This window comes from Micrasema longulum, unplaced genomic scaffold, assembly GCF_059751315.1.
Source record: "Micrasema longulum isolate JH-2025_06_02 unplaced genomic scaffold, ASM5975131v1 h1tg002444l, whole genome shotgun sequence".
NCBI lineage: Eukaryota > Metazoa > Arthropoda > Insecta > Trichoptera > Brachycentridae > Micrasema > Micrasema longulum.
Window position 1 is genome coordinate 120,069 of NW_028279589.1, and position 24,651 is coordinate 144,719.

Below are 24,651 nucleotides of genomic sequence, written 5' to 3' on the forward strand. Positions count from 1 at the left end.
GATAAATCATAACATTGCAAATATTTATTTAAAAAAAAAAAAAGTGTTCATCAAAACACTAGCAAAATGGTTTATCATGCCCTTGTATAGTCTTCTCTTTCTTATGGGATAATTGGCCGAGGAGGAGCTTAGTAAAATAATCATATTAAGCCTTTAGAAACCCTAAAAAATTAGTTACCAAAATCATACTTCATTAATATTTAAATTTTCTCTTGAACCAATTATTTCAGGAAGCTGAATTTTTGAATCTAAGAGAAATTTATCGCAAGTGGTGTCTAAAACATGTTTTAATGCACCAACATTTATTTTCTAAAATTTTTAACAAATGTAGTCAAAGATTGAATAGTTTACCTGAAATATCTTATTATAAATTCAGATTCATGCAAAGACTCTGATTTTTCATAACAAAATGATAGAGATTAATAATTATTTAAAATTGTTTTCATTGAATTTTTTGTTGAAATTATGGATAAAATCATATTTGTTATTATTTTCTTATTTTTGTCGAAAAAAAAATTGTGCTCTAAAATCAGCACATTTTTTTCTCTTTTTTATATCTATCGTATTCTTCTAGTAGCATTTATTGAGATTTGAAATAAAATGTATACCCACACACAGACCATGCTTTGGTGGTTTTTTTTGTGTTTATGTAAAAGTATATTTGTATTTGAAACTTATGTATACCTATTGTTAAATGCAATAAAAAAAAAACAATAATAAAAGTTTTATTATTTTATCACCCGCAAAACTGCAAAGTACGTATCAAAGTAGAAATTCAAAAAGGATTTTTTCATTTCAAATATCCAAACTAATTTGTATTTTGAAGTTTCGCTAATGGAAATTTCAATAAATTTAATTATAAACCAAGACTCTAACCTTCATTAAATTGATCGATTCAGCATACTATCAGTTTAGATCAATTCGAACCCAGTCATAATGTAAAAAAATAACCCAAATATGGCTTTAAAATTTAATAAAAAAAATCCTACCTAGATAAATTTGATATATTTTTCAAAGTTTACAAGAGTGCAAGTGTTTCTATCCGCTCGTAGATGGAAATGTCGTAATAGCACGTTTTCTATGGCGAGTTTTGAAGGCTGCGGGCGCTGTAAATAAATTGTGCGCCCACAAAAGACGATCTGAAAACTTCCAGCCCGTTTCAAGATGTCGAATAAGTCGTTAGAAAGTAAAATTCAAGGATTAGAAGAAAAATTGAGGGCGGAAAACGAATCACGGAGTAGAGATGAGTTCTCAGTACCCACTGTAGGCGGAACGGGCCCCCCAAGGCCCACGGGCCTGAGGCGTCCTAGAACGAGTAAGTCGATGTTTTCCGTCAAAATCGCCATATCTGTGACAGCCCATTTGCACAAATCCAATTTCGATCGCTTGGCTGTTTTGTTATTTTTATTGCGCAGAATGTTCCCTCAACAGTGAAACAATAGTTTTACAATTTTTACTATGTATATTTAAGTAGTCGCAGGTCACCTTGAGTTAATTTAGAACTTAATATCAGCAGCAGTCGTTTATTTCAACAAAAATAAAAATAATTCCGTATATAAGGAGCCTAATTTCGCAGGTAATCCTGCAAAACTGCCCCCTTGTGTGGGCGTGCACAGATTCAATGTTTATTTACAAGCGAGCCATATCTGTCAAGTGGCGGAATCACTGTATTTCTAAACGTTTTCCAAACATATTTAATTGATTGTATTTTATGAATATCACCTTCCTGATCCTCTTGGCCAAGAAAACAAAATTACAAAGCTAAAAAGTACTTTTTTGACTTTGATATATAAATATTTTTTGTAATGTATACTTTGTGTATACATTACCTAGTAGATACGGCACTAACCATCCATCTCAGTTCTACTCATTGAGGTTTCTGTATTTGACTGATATTTGGTGGGAATGAGTCATTTACGTGCAGCGGTGAGTAAATGTGAAGCGCGTAAATGGACGCGATGCACAATTTTGAATTCACGGTAAACTGGCATAGACAGTTAGTCTTTTGTTAATCTACTATTGACATAGAGTAAAATATTCAAAAAGTAGTGACACGGAAACGTACCCATAGTTACTATAGTCCTTAAAATATAGCTTGATTAGAATGACAGATGTCAGCAAAAGTGACAACATAACTTTGTAGTGACGTCTAAGGAGTGATTTATATTGGCACACGAAAAATCATTAGTATCTGGCATGATAATTAATTTTTTTAATACAATGCTTGACATATAAATCAACATTTATAAATCAAATCAGCTTTAAAACTAAAAAAAAACTCAAATAAACCTAATTATTAACGATGTTCTTACAAGGTTACATAATTTTGCAAAAACGTTAGAGATGGGACAAATTAATCAATGTAAATTAATTGCATAAAAAAATAATTCATTTGATGTCGTTCATGAAAAAAGTATAAATGTCTTATTTTTTGGTGAATCATTGTCTTAAACACACTATAATAGGCTTGTTTTCGCGTTTTTATATCAATTTTCGGAAATAGAGTTTCATGTTTGCATGAAAAAACTGATAGAATCGATTTGATCGGTACATGATCAGTGATCAGTACATGATCAGTGATCAGTAATTTCACATCACTATTGACATCAGTTTGGCAGCTGTCATTTAATCAATCTAAATTTTAAGGACTATAGGTACTGTTTATTCAAACCAGGGCTACATTCAACGAGCGTGCATATGTTACCACAAATTTAAGGATACTCATTTTTGGTACATAGAAAAGTTGGTATTTTAGCGTTAACAATCAACATTCGTTTTTGGTGTGTACCAACCAGGTTCTTTCCTTATAATTTGGGCCCATTTATTTCTTTTCACTGAATTTTTAGGAATGGAAAGATAATATTAACTCAAACAAACGAAAAACAAATAAACCATCGCCGTTTTCCCGTAAGGGTAGGCAGAGAGAATAGAACGCCGCATCACTCAATCTTTGCATACATATCTCGCCTTCTCTACATTCATACATCTTCTCACGCACGTGCGCCGATTATTATGACTACATACAAAATACGCGAGATAAAAGTGTTTTCTACGGCGGCGAGAGCGGTTCAGAATGGCACCGCTGGACACAGGAATAACAAGCAAATTAGCATAGAAAGAATAAAAAAATATTTGAGTGATATGTGAACAATGTCTATTCATTTAACAGTCCTCCTTAAAACAGGTTTCTCCGAGGAGGCCTCTTAAATTAATTTGGTATAATTTTTTAATTATAAATAAATTTAATTATAAATGTGCATTTTGTTTCCAGTGAACATGTCCAACAGATCGAGGCCCCAACACATGGACATCCCCACATCGCCACCCCTCTCTCAGGACTCGCTCGAGACAGAGAGGAAGCTGCGTGACCTGAAGATGAGCGGGAACCTGACCATAAACCAGCACAAGTACCGCTCCGACATCAAGGACCTCGAGCACTTGGGCGAGCTGGGGAACGGCACATGTGGACATGTCGTCAAGATGTTGCACAAGCCCTCGGGAGCCATTATAGCGGTCAAAGTAAGATCAGTTATTTATTCATTTTATCCGCACCACGACAGACCGGTGGCGTATTTATTAAAGCCCACAGAGCTTTCACATGGATGATTATTATTTTTATAATCAACAAAAAGTAAAAAAAATGCATTTTTGAAACACTGATCAATGTCACTGATAAAAATTATAAATAGTAATGGTCCCAAGTGCGATCCTTGTGGGATGCCTGATGGCACTTTTACGACTACTGATTGCAGTCTATTATTGAGGTAAGACATCAGCCACCTATGCAGATCCCCGTGGATACCTAAATTCCATAATTTATTGAGTAATATACTATGTGCACAAAGGTCTTTGAATAATCAAAACACGCTACGTCTACCTGAGTTCTTTCGTCCATTGCTTTTAAAACAGACTCTAAGAATACAGCAAGATTCGACGGATCTAAATTTAACGATGCCATGTTGGTTCTTGATGATAATGTTTTTGACAACATTATAAAGTTGACTGTAGACTATTTTTTCAAAAAGTTTCATAACTACACATTTTAAAGAAATATGAAAAAAAAATATCACTACCCACCCCCACTAGTGCTGTTTGATAAACTTTTAACATTACCAACTATCGAAGATATTATGTTGACCCGATCATCAGTTTTTACATTTGTATAAGGTAATGAGGAAGTTCAGCCCTATGGGAAATTGGATATAAAAAATGTTTTCTTACGTGTGGTAAAAATGATATCATTAAATTGTATGGCAAGTTTGTTGAGAATGTATGTTTTTTTAAAATAAAAATGAGCTACTTTGAATGACGTCACTAGTTCGTATGAATCGACCAATGATAAGAGAGTTGTGAAAGATTTATGGTTTACGATATGTTAATGGACCAATCCGCAGCACTGCCAGAAGAAGCAGAAGAAAATACAAAACTTTAAAAAAATCATAGCGCTGATAATACGATAAATATTTAATTTATTTTGGTTTATTTTAATAGTCTTATTAATTGACAAATAAAAAATATTAAAAAAACTACTGAACTTCCTCATTGTGTGTTGGGGGTGTAATAATTGAACGAAGAGATAGAATCTTTCTACAGCCATGTTAATATTTCGGAGATATAATTCAACATATATCATTGGAATTGTAAAAATCCGCTCTCAATGTTTAATACATGTTCAAAATTATTCAAAAGATATATTTTTTTAACGATTCTACTTTTTTAGCAAATGCGGGTATCCGGCAATTTAGAAGAGAACAAACGTATTCTCATGGACATAGACGTTGTTCGACGGTCACACGACTGCCCGTACATCGTGCGCTGCCTCGGCTGCTTCATCACCGAGGCCGACGTGTGGATCTGTATGGAGCTCATGGCCAGTTGCTTCGACAAGATCCTCAAGCGCCTCGGCGGACCTGTCCCCGAGGAAATCCTCGGGAAAGTCACAGTGGCGGTATGAACAGAACAACTATTTCTAATCATGTTAAAAAACATAATTCCTTTACCAATTGTACAGTTGTAGGAGTACTGGCAATACACAAGATTTTAATGGTCGGCATTTAGTTTTTACCGAGCATAGATTGGAGTTCCAGACAGCTCAAAATTATTAGATTTATATCAGCGTGAGCGGTAACTCTTTTTATAGGTAATCTACAAAAAATGATCATGAATTTGTACCTACATAATTGATATAAATGGATATTTTTTATCTCTGCTTCAGCTGAAGACAAAATACTTATTTTTAATGAAAACAATTACCAATAATCTATAAATTTATTTTCAAACGTCAATTATTAACTTTGCAATATACATGTATGTAGCCATATTCTCCAATATTTTAATGCGTCACTTACAAAAGTTTTTTCAAAACACCATTTAGTAGATATATATAATTAACAACTACAACAACAACAAACCATCACGCCGTTTCCCCATAAGGGTAGGCAGAGAGGATAGAGTGCCACATCACTCTATCTTTGCATACATATCTCGCCTCCTCTACATTCATACATCTTCTCATGCACGCGCGCCGATTATTCCGACTTTTGACATGTCCATCTTCAAGTATTTGTTGAATTTGGTCATGCCATGTCTTTCTCGGTCTTCCCCTATTTCTGCATCCATCAACATTCGCATTGTAAATATTCTTAGCCGTTCTTTCGCTGTCTATTCACTCTACATGTCCAAACCAGCGTAGAGCTCCTTTCTTGATTTTGTTGATTATGCTTGTCTCAGCCTTACATAATGTACGGATCTCAACATTTGTGCATCTATCGTGCATAGTTTTACCACACATTCACCCGAGAGATCGCATTTCGACAGCATTTAGCCTACTTTCATCCCTGTTTTTCATAAGTCCATACTTCACTCCCATACATCAGGTTTTCCATTAAGATTGCAACCCCAATGTTGGCATTGAGCGATTCCTTCTAGAAATGAATAATGCCAAAAATAGCCATGTGTGTATCCAAAGACATGGTGTGGCGTACTACCCTATAGAGAAACGGCATGATGATTCGCTTATATCTCCGCTAAAAAGCTGTGTAAATTCTCTCAAGAGTCTTCAGATGCATTTTTTTTCTAGAACTCAAATTTTTTCCTTATTTGAATAACATAATGTATTTTTTCAGACTGTGAAGGCCCTGTCCTACCTCAAAGAGCATCACGGAGTGATGCATCGCGATGTCAAACCCTCCAACATTCTGGTGGACGGCCGCGGGAGCATTAAACTGTGTGACTTCGGTATCAGCGGCCAGTTGGTAGATTCAAAAGCCAAAACCAGAAATGCGGGGTGCGCAGCGTACATGGCAGTAAGTACCACATTAATTATAATTTTATGTTTATTTTTTCTCTGACGAATGTGTGGGAAATCAACATATGACAGGGCTACGAATGATGAAATCAGGCGAGAGTGAAATCTGAAAAAAGTATTTGATAAGGTTAAGAAAAAGGCACTTCGATGGTTTGGTCATGTAGAACGAATGGATGGTGAAAGAATGGTAAAACAGATATATATATATACATACATCACATACAAATAATATAATCACTAGATCCTCAACACATAGACAACTTAAATACAAACTAATACCACTTTCGGACAAACGGATTTTGAGTATTGTTAAATTAAAATCTCTAACCTACTTCCACTATCTATTAAAACAATTAGTAACGAGAAAATGTTTAAAAAGGCTATAAAAAAATGGATAGTGGGGCTAAGTAGAAATAAAATGGATTGTCTCATTCATGGAAGTGTGAAGTGAGATAGATACGATCTTTATATCTAGACAAGAGTGGACGAAAGGAAATATTGTTTATTTGGTTGTCTATTTATTTTTTCTAAGCATTGAAACCGGTCAGTAGAAAAAATAAAATAAGTGGTTATAATCAAAGTTCTTTTATATTTATTTTATCATCCCTATAAACGTTTCTTTCTTGTGACCATCCCTGTACGTCTGTTTCTTGCGATTATCTCTATGAATTTTGTCTGCTCCAGCCGGAGAGAATCGACCCGCCCGACCCCCAGAAGCCGGACTATGACATACGCGCGGACGTGTGGTCGCTGGGCATCTCGCTGGTGGAATTGGCCACCGGCATCTTCCCCTACCAGGACTGCCACAACGACTTCGAGGTGCTGTCGAAGGTCATCGGCGAGGACCCGCCTGCGCTGCCCGAGAACCAGACCTTCTCCAAGGAGTTCAAATCCTTCGTGGGACAGTGGTAACTCTACTCATTCAAACTTTCTTTTAATGCTTCAACATACTACCGCCCTAAGCATAAACAACCCACTTATGTAAAGGGGTTTCCGAGAGAAAAAAGTTTTTTTTTAAGCTGTTCAAACCAAACTTACTGAAATGTTTTAAATAATAAAGCATTTGTAGTATTAGGTTGTTGCGGGTTGGAGCTCTTTCACCAGTTGGAGATTGACAGAAGACACGAGGTTGCTGTTTAATGTGTATTTATTACATGGCGAATAAGATACAGCACTTGGTTGTGTAGTGTGAGCGTAGCGGCGATGATGGGTCGAAGTAACTGCACTTGGACTACATTCTGGAACTGTGCGACTGCGTGGAGCAGAGTCTTCGGGCTGGCTGGACTGACTGACGCTGACTTGTCGACTGAACTGAACTCGTTGGGCTGGCTGATGCTGAACTGAACTGGGCGTTGACTGCGCCCTGTGGACTCTTTATAGACCGCGTTCCCTTGTTATTTGTATCTAGATGGTAGGGAAGGTGTTAGTGTACTGCAGGACGATGTTCTTGTGTTTCGCAGAATGTAATGTATTGAATTCAATAGAAAATGCTGATTTGCTTCTTGGAGTCATCGCCTTGTAATTTCAGGTGAAATTATTTAGCACGTGTGGGTGTCAAACATTTTACTAAAAGTTATTAAATATTTGTATATAACCATTTGCCGACTTTCCTATATCTACCGGTTTCGAGACGTGTCCTTTTCTTCATCGTAGTTGACTCAGTTATATGTAACATTGACACTGACAGCGTGTCTCTGTTCCAGCTTGACGAAGAACTATCACGACCGGCCCAAGTACGCGCGCCTTCTGCAGCACGCCTTCCTGGAGAAGGCCGAGTCCTCCCCGGTGCGAGTGGACACCTGGCTCGCCACCGTGCTGCCGGCTCCGCAGTGGTAGGTATGCATGCCTCATCCCTGTAACTGTAACACTATCCCAATTTACCCGCTGTGCCATTGGCAGCACCAGAAATTCTAATTGTACGCTGTAGACACCAAAATATATGCTGTTTACTCCGAATGTCATCTCTATGTAACTGTAAAAATGTCAATGACTGCGAGCGTCATCTTGAAAGACACTAAGGGCCCGAAATTAGCAAACAAGGTATCCTGTGGGCGTAACCACTGGCATATGTACCCTAAGAAAAATAAGATTTTCTAATAAATTTGTATCTGAGCGAAAAATTTTTCTCTGTGGAATGCAAATTTAATCTTTAAAAATTTAGCCTGAGATAAACATTGGAGCCGAACGGACGTCGTGTCGCTAGAGGTATTGTTGATACATCTTACGAAAACTGTGTTTTTGTGCATAGTATAAAATAGCGTCTTCGCTAGCCTACTTCCTCTCCTTAAATATGTTGTAGACCATACATAGTCCTCATTTTATTGTGACACTAAAATATGTTGACCGCAATCATCATTTCTATTTTGACACTAAAGTATGTTTATTGCAATGAGGAATTCCACTGTTTTCTAATATTTTTTTCTATTAGTGTACTATTTAACTAAGCAACAATTTTTTTTTTTTTTTTGTGCGTTATTTACAAAGATATGATTTTTTAAAGTTACATTTATCAAATACCGCGCCAAATGACTGTAATCAGTGTGTCACTTTTCAGTAGTGATGTCATGAAACGGTTGGCGTTCTTACTTTCACTGACCGCGGTAAGTTGTATTTTTCCAGCCAATAACAAAACTGACAAGAATCTATGGAATATTGCTTTGATTACTTCATTTAGTTGATCGTAATTTGCTCATTTCTATGTTATGGTTGTTTTTACGAACGTTTCGATTTAGAAAAACCTAGAAAGTTGACATAATCTCTGGTTGAAATGTCAAATTATACAAATTATACTCTTTTTTTTCTATGGTCAAAACGTTCCTTACAAGGTGCGGGGGCTTTAAAGCGGAAACCGGAAATACTACACGTAGACATAAGGAGTGATGTCATTATTTACGATTTTAAAATGAATACTATTTTTAACATTTTTTATTTATTTTTGCGTGCGTTTTTGAGACATTTCTCCATAAAAATTAATAAGAAATTCAATTTGACCATAAAAAAATGTATTCTTGCTGGAAAATTTTGAAACCCTTATGTCAACTAAAAGTTCGCTGTGTTTGTTACATATGTTTTTTTCTGGTGGTGCCAATTACAGGTATTCCCAATGTATTGATTCGTAGAAATTCATGCATGGTTCATATTATGAACACTGTTTTAATTCCTGTATAAATTTAATCCATGTTTTATCTTTGTTTAGTTAAAAAAATGGGTTTGTGTGCTGCGTGTGTATGATTCTAATATTTGAAATAACGTAGAAAAGTAAATTAATTACCATTACATTACATACAAATTCTTGCCGTAAAATATCTCAGACATCGGTGTTAGGACCTTCAGCATGTTTGCAAATAAAAAATCTGTGGAAAATCACATTTCATTTTCATTTCATTTCATTTATTTATTTTTAGTTACATTGAGAACATTACAGAGTATCCAATTAATTCTCAACACATCACAAAATATACATATCAGATTTATTTAATAGAAAAGAGAAAAGAAAAAGTAAATTGTCATGTAAAATTGACATACATACTTATTACAATTTTGAAATTGCCCTCCTGAGGTAATCCCACCGTCATGAAATATATCGAAATCCGAGGCGATACGATTGAATAACACGATTGCTCTGCCTACCGGCATAGCCATTGGCAGGTTGGTTCTGCATCGTGGTAGGTAGAACAACCTGTGCTGCCTTTGTCAAAGATAATTATCAGGGACAAATAGACCGAATGCATTCAGAATATCAGAATGATGTATTTATTTTTTCTTATCTATTATTCTCTATTTAATTATACCTCAGTGGAAGATGGTAAAAATATTTAATTGATTCTAAAATCAGTTGATGAGAAAAAAATGATGACAGTTTTTGGCAAAATACCTGATGTAAATAAGTAAATCAAACGATCTGTGAATTTTACTCAGTATAGAGTAAATACCTAATATGTACAAACTGATAACATAAATGTAAATACCTACGAACTATAAAAAGAACAGTGATATACTGAGACATGTCTTAATTGTCATTCTCTTTTCCATACCCAGTGGCGCTTAGGGCACTGCATTTGTAGACCAAATGCAGCGTATTTTGACCATCTGTTATGTGAAAGTAAGGCATCGGTCTTACGCCGCAGGCACCTGCCCAGGAACAACAAAATATTTCAGTTCAGAAAACTTTTAAAATCAATATTTCACATCCACCCTGCCAGGAATCGAACCCAGGACCTCAAGAATGGCAGACGAACATGTCAACAACTACAACCGAGGCGGATTTATCTCCACTCGATTTTGAGTCATCGAGTCGAAAGCACTCGTCCAAGGTTCTGGTTCTATTTTACACACTGAACTGTATTCTTCATCCGCCTGGACACGGAAAAGATCAGAAAAATATAATTAAAAAATTGCATATCAAAATTACAAATTTAAAAGTATTTTTTATGCTACTAATAATTAGCAAAAAAATATTTTTTTTACTGGACAGTATTTCATAGACCTTTATTACTTAAAACATGTAAAAAAAAGTGATATTTCCCTATGGGATTACTTTGAAATGTCTGATTTTTTAATTTTCCTTCTGTGTGTGTGCGTTTATGTTTTTAGTTTTACGTCATTGTATTAGGTAACTCAGTATTTTATATTAGTTTAGTGGTTAACCTTTACTAACTAAATTAAAATAACGAATCACTAAACTTCTATGTTGTAATAAGGTTCTTTTGACAAACTTAATTCTAGGTAATAGTTGATTGATTGACTGATTGAATAAGAAGAGCCGGACTTAAAGGAGTTGGGATTTTTTTTACCTAACCTAACCTATTTGTTTTATTCATCAGCCAAGAGACTCCGCCAGTGGCACGCCGTATACACCCCGGCGCAACAGAGGACAACCCTCTCCTTAGTAATAATATATCGCAAACCGCGCCTACACTCAACGGATCCAACAGCTTACACTGCCAAGCTACCAACGGGCTAGCCCCAGCTCACAACGCTCCCAAAGACGAAGCGAAATACCGAACCAACGAATCCCCAAAAACATCGCCCGAATCCGAACGGCTGAGGGACTCCCAAAAGACGAGCCAGGACTCCCCCGACAGGAGCCTCTCCGAGTCCAGCAAGGCCTCAGCCGCCGATCAAAGTTTAGCCTTAAGTCTAGCCAATAGGGTATCTCCGCCAGCCGACGAGGGCGAAAGCAGCTCTTTCAGCTCTATGACTGTCGAAGGAGACTCCATCAGAGACGTAAACATGGCGTCTATTGAAAACCTCAACTCCAAACAGCTGGACGACAAAGAAAACACCCGAATCCAAAGTCCGGCTGCAGAAAAACTAGTATTAAGGTTGCAACGAAACCCGACGCCCGAATGCTACAACGGATCCAATCCGAACGTCATCAGACATAACCAATACCCGCCGGTGTTAGACAATTCTCCTAAAGAATGCTATTTACAACATCGAGTTAGATCATTTAGTAACACAATGGTTTACGGCAACAACGGCAGCGAACGAAATCTCCCCCCGCGATATGTAGCCGGGTCTCCAAACACAAAAAACTACTTTGCGAACTTGGAAATTCGGAGTCAGCCATTTTCCGGCGGGGGGCCTTCAAGTTTTGACAGTTACACCGATACGAATCATGATTCCGGAGACTTCCACCCCGGCTCGTATAGCAGAAACTCTCCGGAAGTTTCTAAAATACAATTCTTCTCTCCGAGTCGAGGCGGGAGACCGCCGCCGCCGATGCACCAATATTCCGGCGAATATGCGAGAGAATCGCACCAAAACGTGATCTCTCCGCCCAATTTAATTCTCGGTAGAGACGGGTATGAGAACGTGCCGGAAAGCAGGTTCGCTCCCAATTTCAGGACTGATATTCCGACAAACTACTTCACTTCTACGGCTGTGTGCACCATGTCGAGGTTTGGTCCCGTGCCCGTACAGCAGAGAGGCCATATGCCTGTGGGCGGAGGCTATCACCAGAACCCCGGGGGAAGCTGCTCACAACCCACCAGCTGGGAAGACTATGGAGAGAAGAGACTTTACCCTCCCTATGTCCATGCAAGGTAATATATTATTTATGTTGTAGGCAGTAATTGTTAAAAAAAATTACTAAATATTTTTTTTTTCAGTACTCTTCATTTACATTTTCCCTTAGAAAACCTAATTTAGGGGTTTTACTGTATTCAATTAATTATTGTAATGTAATAAGTGCAATGGGCTAGAGAAAATATGGCGTCATAACTAATTGCAGTTAAGAAAAGCACTAAAAAAATAAGATAGGAAATTTAATTTTTACAATTCGATATACCTTCTTTTCTTAAAACAAAAATTTTGTCATTTAGTCTACACATTTATTGTATTTTCAACACGACAGTGAATAAAAATTTAAAATTGTTATCAGTGATATGAATTGTATCAAATGTATGTGTCTGTAGGCCGCCAGACAAGGGGTACAATCCAGGGTTATGGTCTCCGCAGCCTGTGGCCCGGAGATCAGCCGTGGCCAGCCGGGAGAGGGAAGAGAGGGAACGCTGGAGGACTGGAGACACTCCGCACCATCATCCACAGGTGAATCGGGAGTTGTCATGCTCACCCTGTCTGCAATCAAGTGGGATTAAGAATATTTATTTTTTTTACCCTTTCAGACCTGAATTAATTCACGTGGATACAAAAATCAATTTGTATTCTGTTTGTACTAAAGAATTTCTTTAATACTCTAAACTTTATTAATTATTTAATGTTAATTTTTAAATAAATAATGATTGTTCTAATACTCTAGCGGTATTTCTGGTTGGTTAAAATCATAAGAAATATATTAACAAAACACTTTTTAGGTTCCCCTTTAATAATATAAAATTGAAAGTTACACAGTATTGGAGTATCACCAATGATATGTTTCATATGTTTATTCAATCAAATAAGTTTAACTTTAGTGAAATGTATTTAAAACTTGGCTTAAATATCATTTATAAGGACGACAGGAATTCACCCCAAATCAAATAAACCAGCCAGAAGCCGCCAGCTGTCAAATAAAAAAAAACAAACTTTTCTTTGTAATGCTGACTACTAAAATATGCAGGAAAAAATGAGTACTTAGGGATATCAATAATGAAAAAATAAACTCGGCGCTTTTTAATTTTGGCAGAACTAAATAAATCTTAAATATTGTGTAAATTTGAATGTACAATAAATGTGTCATTCTTGTGAAATTTAGTAAAATAGTTGTAGCAGGTAAAATAATAATAGAGTTCAGTGCTACGGGAAATTTAATGCATTTTTTTTTTTGCTTGCACGCGGTAAAAAATAGAGCATAAAATGGTGTGGTGAAGTTTCTCATAAATGTATGGAAACATTAATAAAAATTAACTACTTTGAACTACGTCGCAAGTTCTTCTGAATCAACCAATCAACTGCAGCGTTGTTTTGTGTTGTGATAGATTTTCGGTTTCTGGGAAGCCAACTCACCAATGACAATTTACGTCAAAAGGTGAAGTAATTTAAAAATTACAAAACTTTAAAAAAATCATAGTGATGATACATAAAAATAAATTTTGGCTTAGATAACAAAAAAACTACTGAACTTCCTCATTTAGTTGAGTTGATGAATTTCACCCACATTAATAAAGGTTTCAGATTTTTTACCTTACAAAACATGTTATTAGCTCAGTAAATGACTTTCACATTTACTTCTAAAAAGTGGTTTTCCTTTCTGATGCATTAAATGAATGCAGTCAATTAATGTAAATTATAAATGAACCATTGTTGTCTAGGTGCAGGGGAACACGAGCCCCATAGTCCTGCAGAGGTTCTACCACCAGCAGAGCCAGAGGAGAAGCAGAAGAGATTTGAGGGATGGAAGTCCAAGGCAGAGAAGGTATTGCTCTTTGAATCATCTTCACTTCCCTATCCGAACCCATTTGTACTACAATAGGAAAATATCACGTATTACGAGTACCAATCAAAATGTGTCAAATACATTTAGAATAATTAATTGTGCTTTCAAAATCATTCTCAGTCATCTCACCTTGTGTTTACTGCTATTCGTGTCGCCATTATAATTATCCTTAGGAATTTTCCACCTCAGTATCTTTGAAGGCTGATTTCAGTGAGTAATAGCCAATAGCCTATTCAGTACTACTTTTTTGTATTATTACGAAAGCTTAGAGTCTAGCGCAGTTTTTAAAGTTACTCAAAAACTAAGGAATTGCCTTTTTAGATTTTTAATGTTAAGTTGAAAGTTCAAGTCTGACTCGCTCGAACTTAAATTCTCCAATATTTGAGTTTGTCCAAATGTTCGTAGACAAAAGACTGAATTTCACCCCCTCGGGAGTCATTAAGATTAACAAATTACAACAGGGATGGAGAATACCTTAAATAAGGGAATATGGAAGTCTAGGCATTTACAGGGCTTATGACCTGTCATTGGCTGGTTTAAGTGGCCACTTTACACACTGTAACATTCACCATTTTGCCTATGTTTGAACATCATGGACAAACATTTGGACAAACTCAAATATTGTAATGAAACCAACTGGTCCGAGAAGTTTAAAAATTGAAAAATTGTTTTCAGGCGTTGCCTAGTATGTGAAATAATTCAGTCAGATGATTCTCTTCACAACAATAAAGGTTTCAGCTCTTTAACTTCACTAAAATCAACAAATGGAAGAATTGAATAAATATGGATGTTCAAACATAGGCAAAATGGTGACTGTTACACAGTGTGTAAAGTGGCCATTTAAGCCAGCCAATGACAGGTCATAAGCCCTGTAAATGCCTAGACTTCCATATTCCCTTATTTAAGGTATTCTCCATCTCTGTTGTAATTTGTTAATCTTAAATTCTCCATTTTAGGTCAAAACTTTTGTAACTTTTATTAATGTTACAAAGCTGATTATTTTACGCGTAAAAGTACAATGAGTTCAGAGAAAAAAAATTCCTGAAAAAACCTTCCAGGAATTAAGAAAAATAAATTAAGAACCGATCCGTTTTAAAAATTTCATGAACCCATTAAATAAATCAATACAATTTTTGTTACCCAATAAGTTTAGAGGCTTCTCGGTAAGACACAACTATTTTTTGAACAGGTTTATTTTACATAACAACATAACCTTATTCTCCTCTACCTATGCGAATCGTGGCAGGGCCCAAAACAGCAAGATACTGAGTTTTGAGAATAGGTGTCTCAGAAGTATCTCGGGTGTGTGGTGGTTTGACTTTGTGAGGAATGAAGTAATAAGCGAACGGACTCAGCAAACTCCGATGACAACTGTCATCGAGCGGAGGGTCGGCTGGGCCACATGCTGCGGATGCCTTCTGAGAGCCTTAACCAAGCTTGCCTACTTTACAAGGCATCGGGTTCTCGGCGTCCTGGACGCCTACTGCTGACTGTTCGTACGCGATGCGACTTGACTTGGGAGGACACACAGGGGCTGGCAGCCGAATGAAATGCATGGAGGCTCTTTGTGGACACCATATGCTCCAATTAGGGAGCTGACATGGAATAATGATGATAATGATATTTTACACACATACATACAAAGTACATTTATTAATTAACAGTTTATTGTAAGGAGGTATTTCTTCAGTTTTTTTTATTTATTTGAAGATCTTCCATGTTAATAATGGCTTTCGGGAGATTATTGAACAATGAATGTACGTACATTGTACGATGTGAACATAAGATTCATGAGATTGTGTTTGTATATTCAAGTAGTGTTAGCAGAGAGGCCAGTGTGGGACGCTCTCCCGAGCCCCCGAGGAGGGCGCACAGAGATCCGAGCAACACTAGAACTGATGGCTCACGTAAGTTTATTTATTATCATTTTTCTGTACATTTATTTTTAATTTTTAAATGACTTGATATCAAAACATGGTGATAATAGATTCGACCAGTTCGTTCCCTTTGCATGCAAAATCAATATCCAAAGTCAAAATTTGCGGGGTCAGTAGGGCTAAGGAACTTGATATTTTAAAAGAACACTGATTTGTGTCAACATGTTAGGTGTACAAATGAGTTTCTGCCGTTTTTTTTGTCGTTGTCAATAACAATTTTGACGGCTATAGCTTGCCGGCTATATTCGTATCTTTGTAGCCGTTAGTGATTTAAAAAATAATATTTAAGATGTTTAATCAGAAATGAGTTTCTTATTTACACTCACCCAAGTATCTCTCTACCATATAGCACATCGAGACCAGCAGGCTCTACGCGAAAGGCTAGAGAGGGAGAGAATACCGACTGAATCACACTTGCCAGAGAGAGACACACGGCAATCCTTCATGGATAGAGATAGGCAACCCGACCTCATTAGGCCGCTTCACAGGTACGAGCGAGACGCACGATACTCCCAGGAAGACAAGGACAGAGAGACCTCCATCAACACAGCCAAAGAGAGATTCGAGCTCCGGAACAAGAAGAGAGAGATAGAGAAAAGGGATGAGCAAAATGGCGACTACAGGAGCGACAAGGACGACAACAGCGACCGAGATAATCTCTACAGCCCGAGAGAGAGATTTGAATACAGAATGCAGGAAAGGAAAAACAACAAAGAGGTGTATCACCATTCGCGAGAGAGAGAAAGGAGAGAAGAACCGAATGGAGAAGTGCACAGGGGCGAAAGGGACGACAGTAGTGGTCCCAGTCCTCTCACTCCACGAAAGCACGGAAAGGCCCATAAAGACAAAGATGATCAAGGTAGTGTGTTACTTCTTATTAATAGCTTTATCAATTATAAATGTTAATTCAAATGGAAGACAGAAGGAAAATGGAAGGAATATAATTTTCTCTTTAAAAATGAATAGTTATATTATACAAGATTCTATATTGTGGCTGCAAATCTATTACAGCGTAAGTCATGTGACTATTTTAATTTACCCTCATTCTGGATCAAACCTTTAGCTTCCAGAAAATTGTAAAATTGAATGCGACGCACTGAGCAATTGTCCGAAATATATACAGCCTTTCTATTATGGGCCATAATTTCTAGTTGATTAACTGTCACTACACGACTTTATGGCATACACGTTTTTACATATTAACAATGCAATTTACTATAAAAATTCACTGAAGTGACCGAGAATAAAATAAATTAAAAATAATTTCATATTAATGTTGTTTCTTAACGGACGGATAAATTTTGACCTGTGGTGAATGTGATATAAAAAAGGCTTAGGATTAATCTGGCAAGGCCTGAAAAAAAACGATATAAGGGATATTAGAAACCCTATCTTGGAGCTACCGACAGATAAATTATAATAAACTTATGTCAAAATAGACGCCTTGCACTTTTTACGGAACTACAGTTTTTATATGGATAATTTTCTGGTCGTCTTCCCACAAGATTTTTGACAAATGGCTGAAGCACTCCATCTAGCTTTCAGATTCCGTCGCTAGGTGGCAGTAACATTGCCATACGTGGAAAAATGGCTGCATAATTATTTTACAGTACCTGTCCGAATTAAACATGTTACACTATGTGTATTAACATATCAATGGTTGATGCTGTTTTTGTAGAAGTTTTATGACTCAGCTAACAGATTTGCAGCAACAGTTGATTATATAATATATTCATACTTCCCAATAAATAAATTACAATAAATCTCCATTCATCCAAAGAATCGTGAATCTTTTAAAAGTTAACTTGTATATTTCTCTAGTGAAATCCTTCATACAGCGATTGTTGTTAGATTTCTTTGAAGAAATATTAGACAAAACTATAGAAAATATCTCTAGTTTTTAGATCAGAAATTCACAATCATTTCCACCTTTTGGCTTTATTATTATATCTGCTCTTAGATTTATGTTTTATCAAATATCATATTATCACATATTGGTCTTACTTATAAATGTTATTTTCTTATTCAAACTGCCGAATCAGAAGTCAAATTATAAGAAAATTATTATTATTATTATTTTAAAAAAATTATACATTAAACGCCCAGAGGGCTTTTAATTTAATTAGCTACATTGGAATTTCTACAAAAGCATACATTTTGACTATTTAAAATTGCGTTCATACCGGTTTGAGTCTGGCATAAGCAATCAGTGTATTTTTATGAGGTAGTAAATACATATTATAATGTGTATAAATTTTATGCCAGGTTTATAAGTAAGACCGAATAAAAAAAAACTCTTAATTTATGCAGAAATATAATGGCAACATAAAAAGAAAACAGAATTACATTTTCATATCATGTATTGGGTGTTAACATAGTTGTGTTTGTTTTTTTCCAAATGAGAACAAGAGAACACAACAGCAAAAAAATTACAAGAAATTAGTCAATAATTTATTATCTTTATTTATTTTATAAACACCCACAGGGCTCTTACAATATATAGTTAAAAAGTACATAAAGTATTATAGCAATTGACACAAAATAAAATCATAATTATTTCACTAAATATGTTAATTATTATAATATAAGAAAAAGGAAATAAAGTAAGATGAATAGAAATTAAAAACACATTAAAAAGAGGAGAATTCCCTCAATTGAACGCAAATGAAAGAGGTGTCGGAAACGCTCACTTTCGTCTACTTGATATTGCATTTTGAAGGCTTGTAATCAAATAAAATAATACATAATTATTATTCGTTATAGACAGGTAGCCTTTGCTGATGCGCCTATATTTTGTGTGCTGCTTTTAGTCTGCGTTCTTCCAAACGGTTTTTGAACTGGTTGACTGAAATGGAATGGCCAACTAGGCTTGGCAATTTATTCCAGTTTGCAACAGATACAATTTATGTCAACACCTAATAGCCATATTTTAACTACACTGGTGTCCGAAGATATCCATGTTTACCAATATAATAAAACTGTTTTTATGTACAGCAAATTTACCCTTCTTAATTTTATGTAAAAAATATTTGTTGGAATTAAGGTTTTTAGATTTGATTCCAGTTAAAAGAGGGGGCATACTGAAAGTAACTTATATTCTGCTTGGATTATCAGTTTTTTTAACTGTAAATTCATCATGTCCATTTTTGCACATTGAAGTACATAGCTGTGTAATATTTTCAATGAAATGCCGTATTCTGTCACCGATATGCTTTACTATATCTAGTTATACATAAAGGGAATTATGTAGATGGTGCGCTTTAAAATATTATAACTCCACACGCCTTCATATATCAGTCTGCTTAGCTTTTGTATACTGTACACATTTCTAACACAAATGTAAATGATGATAAAATAGTAGAAATGACATTTTTGTAACAAGCGAGACCTGCTCCTCGATCACTATTCTCTACAAACTTGTCTGTAAAAATAACGAATACGTTGACTCGAATATTTCGTATTATATATTGCACCCGAAAATGATAATTGCACAACTCAAAAACTAATTTTTACACGAGAGCACACACATTCATTCGCACAAGCAAAGGCGCAATTTCAAGTTCACTCGCTTGTGCCATCTAGTAAATGTTTTCAGAAATAACGGCATAATGATCATTGTGCCACTATTATTGAATTTGAGTAGAAAATTATAGTGTAACATGAATATTTTTGCTCTTGAGGCTACGATTATGCCGTTGATTCTGCAGATAGAAAATATATATAGGAACATTTCATATTTAACTTAAAAACAAAATGGACTGTGATTAAGTTATTTGAAATTTTGAATTGAAATTGAATTCAGTTTAGATTTAATAATATTTTCATACTATAATAATTTCTTATGCCTTACTCTCAAAAACAGGAACAAAGACGGCCGTTTTATTCAAAATATTTGCACAGTTGTGTCTTTGATTCATCTCATCTTGTGAAATGCTCTTCATGAAATGGTGTCAACAAGAAATGTTCCTTTTTGATATTAATGTAAACAATTGTAATGATTTATTTTCAACAAAATCAACTTTAATTATCTTGCCAGTGAAGTTATATTATTTTGCTTATAATGTCACGAAGCTATTTCTGTTGAGAGCCACGCGCCCCGGCACCATATAACCCCGAGTTGACTGTATGTATTGTATTCCTAACATGAGTTTTTGTTTGCAAACCCGTAAATGCCCATTTCGCACACCCGTTGACTGGCTATGTGTTGTGTGAACGTGACTTTAACCCGCGCTAAACTCGGCCCGCCTATGGATCTCTGCTACTATCTACACTGGTGCCTATGGAATTTGGATTTGTATCACATTTTCTTTTTCTTCTTATTTTATCCGTGTTGTATTGTGTCACTTTTCAATATCTTTTATCGCTCACCTCGATCGCTTTATCACATATTTGCTTGCTTTTTATATTGGCCTTGTCTTGCATGCGGCACATTCAAAAATCAATATTTTCAATCAATATCTTTGACTCTTAAAAATTTGCACGCACGAATGCGTACCTCTTTTTTTCAAAACATTTTTTTGTGTATTTGTGATTTGTTTTGTTTGCGACGTAATTGTTGGATCATCCGAATTTTTGTATCTCTGCACCATTTTGATTTTTTTAATAATTTACCATGGAAATGATTACGCTGATTTTCACGCTGCCGACGAAACAAAACAAATTGCGACGATGCAAAAAAAAATAGGCTGGTTAAATTCGATAGCCGGTTTGGTGAAAAGGAGGTTCACTTCGTATGTGAAAATGCATTTGGGTGGATCAGGAGTGCATAGTGAGAGGGGAGGAGGACACAGTTCCAGGGATGGAGTTTGCCGCTCCGGAAGGTTCTCATCCGGCCAGCGGACAGGGGCGGACTGCGAGGACCCCATACCGAGCCAGCGGACTAAGGAGGGACACACCTACGTGCCCGCAATGAGGTGAATATAATTTTTTTTTACATTTTGAGTTTGTCCATATATATTTTTTATATCGACCGTGTTCAGGTTAAAGGCAATTTAAACCAGTTTTAAACCAATTGCATAGGTCTTATAAATATTCCTGGAAAAATAATTTAAGTCGATAGACGTTTGCAACTCTATATATTACCATCGCTTCAGGATGTAGAGATAGAACTGTAAATGTAGAATCTTGAAGTAAATAAATTGAATATTTGTAGATACGGAGTGCCGCTGCCGCCGCCACGCAGAGGCCCCGAGTTCCGCAGCCTCCCGGGCTCCCCCCTGCCCGCCCGGCCTTCCTAGCCCCGTCCCCCGCTGACCGCGCCCGTGGCCACCTAGCTAGCCCCCACCTAGCGACACCCAGTGACACCTAGTGAGCCGGAGAAACAGACTCGTAGACTCACACGACAAGCTGCCAGCATTATGCAAAATGACTCCAACAGCACTTGGAATAAACCACCTTACTAGTGTAATTGATATTTGAAGTATCGCTTTGTGCGAAATTTGTCTCAAATTTAGTTCGACCAAAAACTAGGGTCTTTTCGCAAATCGGGAATAATGTTAAAAATATATTCAATATTTATAGCGGATTTTTACGATTCTAGTGATATAACTATCAATGTGCGGAAAACACGTCTTCATTCATAATTTTCCATTTTGAAAATTTTCCATTAACGCCATCTGTTATTACAGCCGTGTGCGTTTATAACATACCTTGTGCACAACACAAGCGTAGTATGGGGCAGGTAATGTCACACGTGTCGTTTGTCCCATAGAGCGCAAAACATCTAATTTTCTAAAAACTAAAAATGAAAAAATGAAATGAAAATAATAATTCCGTTAATAAAAAGATATATTTCTTTTTTTAACACGTTCGTGGACACTTTTTTTTCTCATAGGATCCACTTATATGAACAGAGAGGGAAAACATTTTTGAGAAGGGAATATGGAAGTCTAGGCATATACAGGGCTTATGACCTGTCATTGGCTGGTTTAAGTGGCCACTTTACACACTGTGTAACATTCACCATTCTGCCCATGTTTGAACATCCACATTTCCTCAACTCTTCCATCTGTTGACTTTTTGTGTGAAGTATCATAACTTTAAAAAAATGTATATTTTACTTCCGATTGGATTAGTTGTTGTTGATAGTTTGAAGTAATCTTATTTAACTAACATACTGGGAGACTTTTGTCGCTGACTGTTTTTTATAGGGACACAATATCTCCCCCTAACATCTAATTACTTCAGTTTCACGTAGGCTATAGCCGTCATTTCCTAAATGAGAGATTTCGACCGTGAACATGTTAGTGTGAAAAGACCCTGTTTTGTATTTATTATGGTTGAAATGAATTTGCTTTACCCAAATATTTAAATTTTGTAAATAACTCACTATTAAAAAATGGGTACTAAGTTGTGGTACAGTGGGGTTCAAACCTCGGACCTCTGATCCGTGACAATAGTCGCGAGGCCACAACCCGGTTCAACATTCAACGTGGAATATTTTACTAGTGTCCAAGTGACGATTGTTTTAAGAACGTACTAACCTCATGATGCGTAGTAAAAGTGTTGCATATTACATAAATATTGTCGGGCCGATGCCAAAGTCACAAATCTGCATTTTGAATTGTTTTGAGAGAACTTAAAAAGATAGTTTTAAACAGTACTAACTACTAAAACAATCAGTTGCAAATTGTGTAGTAATACCAGATATTTAACTGTATTATGGAACAGGGTAGCTGGATATTAACTGTATTACAACTGAACTAAATTTACGACATTGATGTATAATAAATAGACACGTTTATTCCTGTAGTATTCGCATATCTCTCAAGATACACGTACGTTGAAAGCCCCACCTATTTACCCGGATCTGTTTTAAAGGCCTTGTGACCTCTTTTCAGATCCGCACATTGCAAAAACATATTTTTTTTCAGCTGTAATGAACGGTAAATTTATTTTTTTCAAAAAAATCTTTGTTTACAAAAGATTCGCGTATTTTTATTTTTTAAATTTACATTTACTACTTTCAATGCCCCTATCGCCGTCAGAGCAACCTAAGTATATACAGTCAATTCGTCTCACCATCAATCAAATTTTCAAAATGTTAAAAACTCGATATCTCAAAAGTTTTATTTGCAGATTTGTGATTCTCGCACGAGCCAGTGATATGTTGTCATTTTGTTTGTCCACCTGTGTTGCCATAATCCAGATTCTCTCTTTCACGTTGCCATACAAATGAAACTGAATATTTCCATTGACAAATATTTACGCCATCTATATTTTAAACGCATTCAAAGAAATCAGTTAGGTTAGTTCTGTAGTTAACGACTTTGGATAGTTTTCAGTCAATGGATGTTACGTTAAGGTGATTTTTTAAACTTAGTGCAATAGTATTATGATATATTTTTGAAGTTATATTTTCAACTGTGAAATGGTGACCGACTTCCGACCCAATCACGCAAAATTGAAGAAAAATCTCTACAGTGATTCAGAACAGAATGGTTTCAGACTGAAATAACTTGCCTAACACGGTGGTCCATTCCGCTATGGTTATTGTTTATAATGAAAAAAAATCTCTTCGATTTTCAGAACAAGCTTTTCCCATATACTTTTTTTTTTCAATGATTTTTTTAATATATTTTTAGTTATTGCAATCAATTTTTAATAAGTCCTTTTTTGTTGTGGTTTGGGTCGGCTGTTGTGTCCCATTATTGAGGCCTAGATATGAAAATCTCTATTTCTTAAAATTTTTGAATAAATGAACTTAATTACCTTATTATGGATTGCAAATTAGTTCGCCGATCATAAACAGCTGTTGATAGAAAAATTGACAAGTTTCATAAAACAACTATAGAAAAAGTAATGTTACTCAAGGTTATTTAAAAATCTTAACCTTTTAAAAATCATAAATGATGAGAATTAAAAAAAAAATGTTTTATCTTAGCTAAATATAAGAATAAAATATATCATCATTCCCCTTTCCGCATCCCGTGGTTGCCTAGGACACTGCATTTGTAAACTGAATGCAGCGTATTCCGATCATCTGTTACATAAAGATAGCGTGATCAGTTATGCGCTTCAGGTGCCTGGTCAGGAACAAAATATTGCAGTTCAAACAACCTTTAAAAATCAATATTTCACATCCAACCCGCCAGGAATCGAACCCAGGGCCTGTATTACAACGGGAAGTTACCATTTATCTTTAATTTTATCTACAAAGTGAATTTAAGTTTTCTGTATGAAAAATAGAATATGTGTTAATTTTTTTTTCCAAACATGTTCTATTACAAGTTGCCGACGAAGATACTATAAATTTTCATAACAATATACACATTTGATTTTACTTTATACCATCTCGATATGTACCGATGAAGATAGTGTTTATGATCGCGGCCCGGGACTTCCTGAATGGTAGGCGGACACACCGAACATTACACGACGAGGCGGACTTCTCTCGAGTCGAAAACGCTCGTCCAGGGTTTGGATTCACACACAGAACTGTATTCTCTCCATCCACCTGGACACAGAAATTATATAGGTGCGAAGGTTTTCACGGTCACTGTTATCAATTTGTTTCTTTTTTGGGTGAT

General features: G+C 35.9%; 1 protein-coding gene across 5 annotated transcripts; it reads left to right on the forward strand.

Annotated features, from left to right (window-relative positions):
• The first annotated feature begins 1,065 nt into the window (after positions 1 to 1,065).
• Positions 1,066 to 21,875, forward strand: LOC148272190 (uncharacterized). Of its 5 annotated transcripts, none has more exons than XM_088240393.1 (13): positions 1,066 to 1,315; positions 3,272 to 3,519; positions 4,721 to 4,948; positions 6,126 to 6,305; positions 6,992 to 7,215; positions 8,011 to 8,139; positions 11,131 to 12,354; positions 12,727 to 12,859; positions 14,062 to 14,165; positions 16,002 to 16,093; positions 16,473 to 16,982; positions 20,808 to 21,036; positions 21,276 to 21,875. In XM_088240393.1, the coding sequence occupies exons 1-13, from the start codon at positions 1,165 to 1,167 to the stop codon at positions 21,358 to 21,360; spliced, it is 3,537 nt and encodes a 1,178-aa protein (XP_088096519.1). In that variant the 5' UTR covers positions 1,066 to 1,164; the 3' UTR covers positions 21,361 to 21,875. The 5 variants fall into 5 exon arrangements, with proteins under 5 accessions (XP_088096519.1, XP_088096521.1, XP_088096523.1 ...); XM_088240395.1 differs by having other exon boundaries at positions 20,883 to 21,036; XM_088240397.1 differs by having other exon boundaries at positions 20,914 to 21,036.
• The last annotated feature ends 2,776 nt before the right edge of the window (positions 21,876 to 24,651 follow it).

What these genes read in the sequence shown, in the direction of transcription:
- LOC148272190 (XM_088240393.1), top strand. Translation starts at nt 1,165, where the DNA reads ATGTCGAATAAGTCGTTAGAAAGTAAAATTCAAGGATTAGAAGAAAAA. An exon ending in GGAAGTCCAAGGCAGAGAAG is followed by an intron (nt 14,166 to 16,001) that starts GTATTGCTCTTT and finishes TGTATATTCAAG; the next exon opens with TAGTGTTAGCAGAGAGGCCA. An exon ending in ACCTACGTGCCCGCAATGAG is followed by an intron (nt 21,037 to 21,275) that starts GTGAATATAATT and finishes GAATATTTGTAG; the next exon opens with ATACGGAGTGCCGCTGCCGC.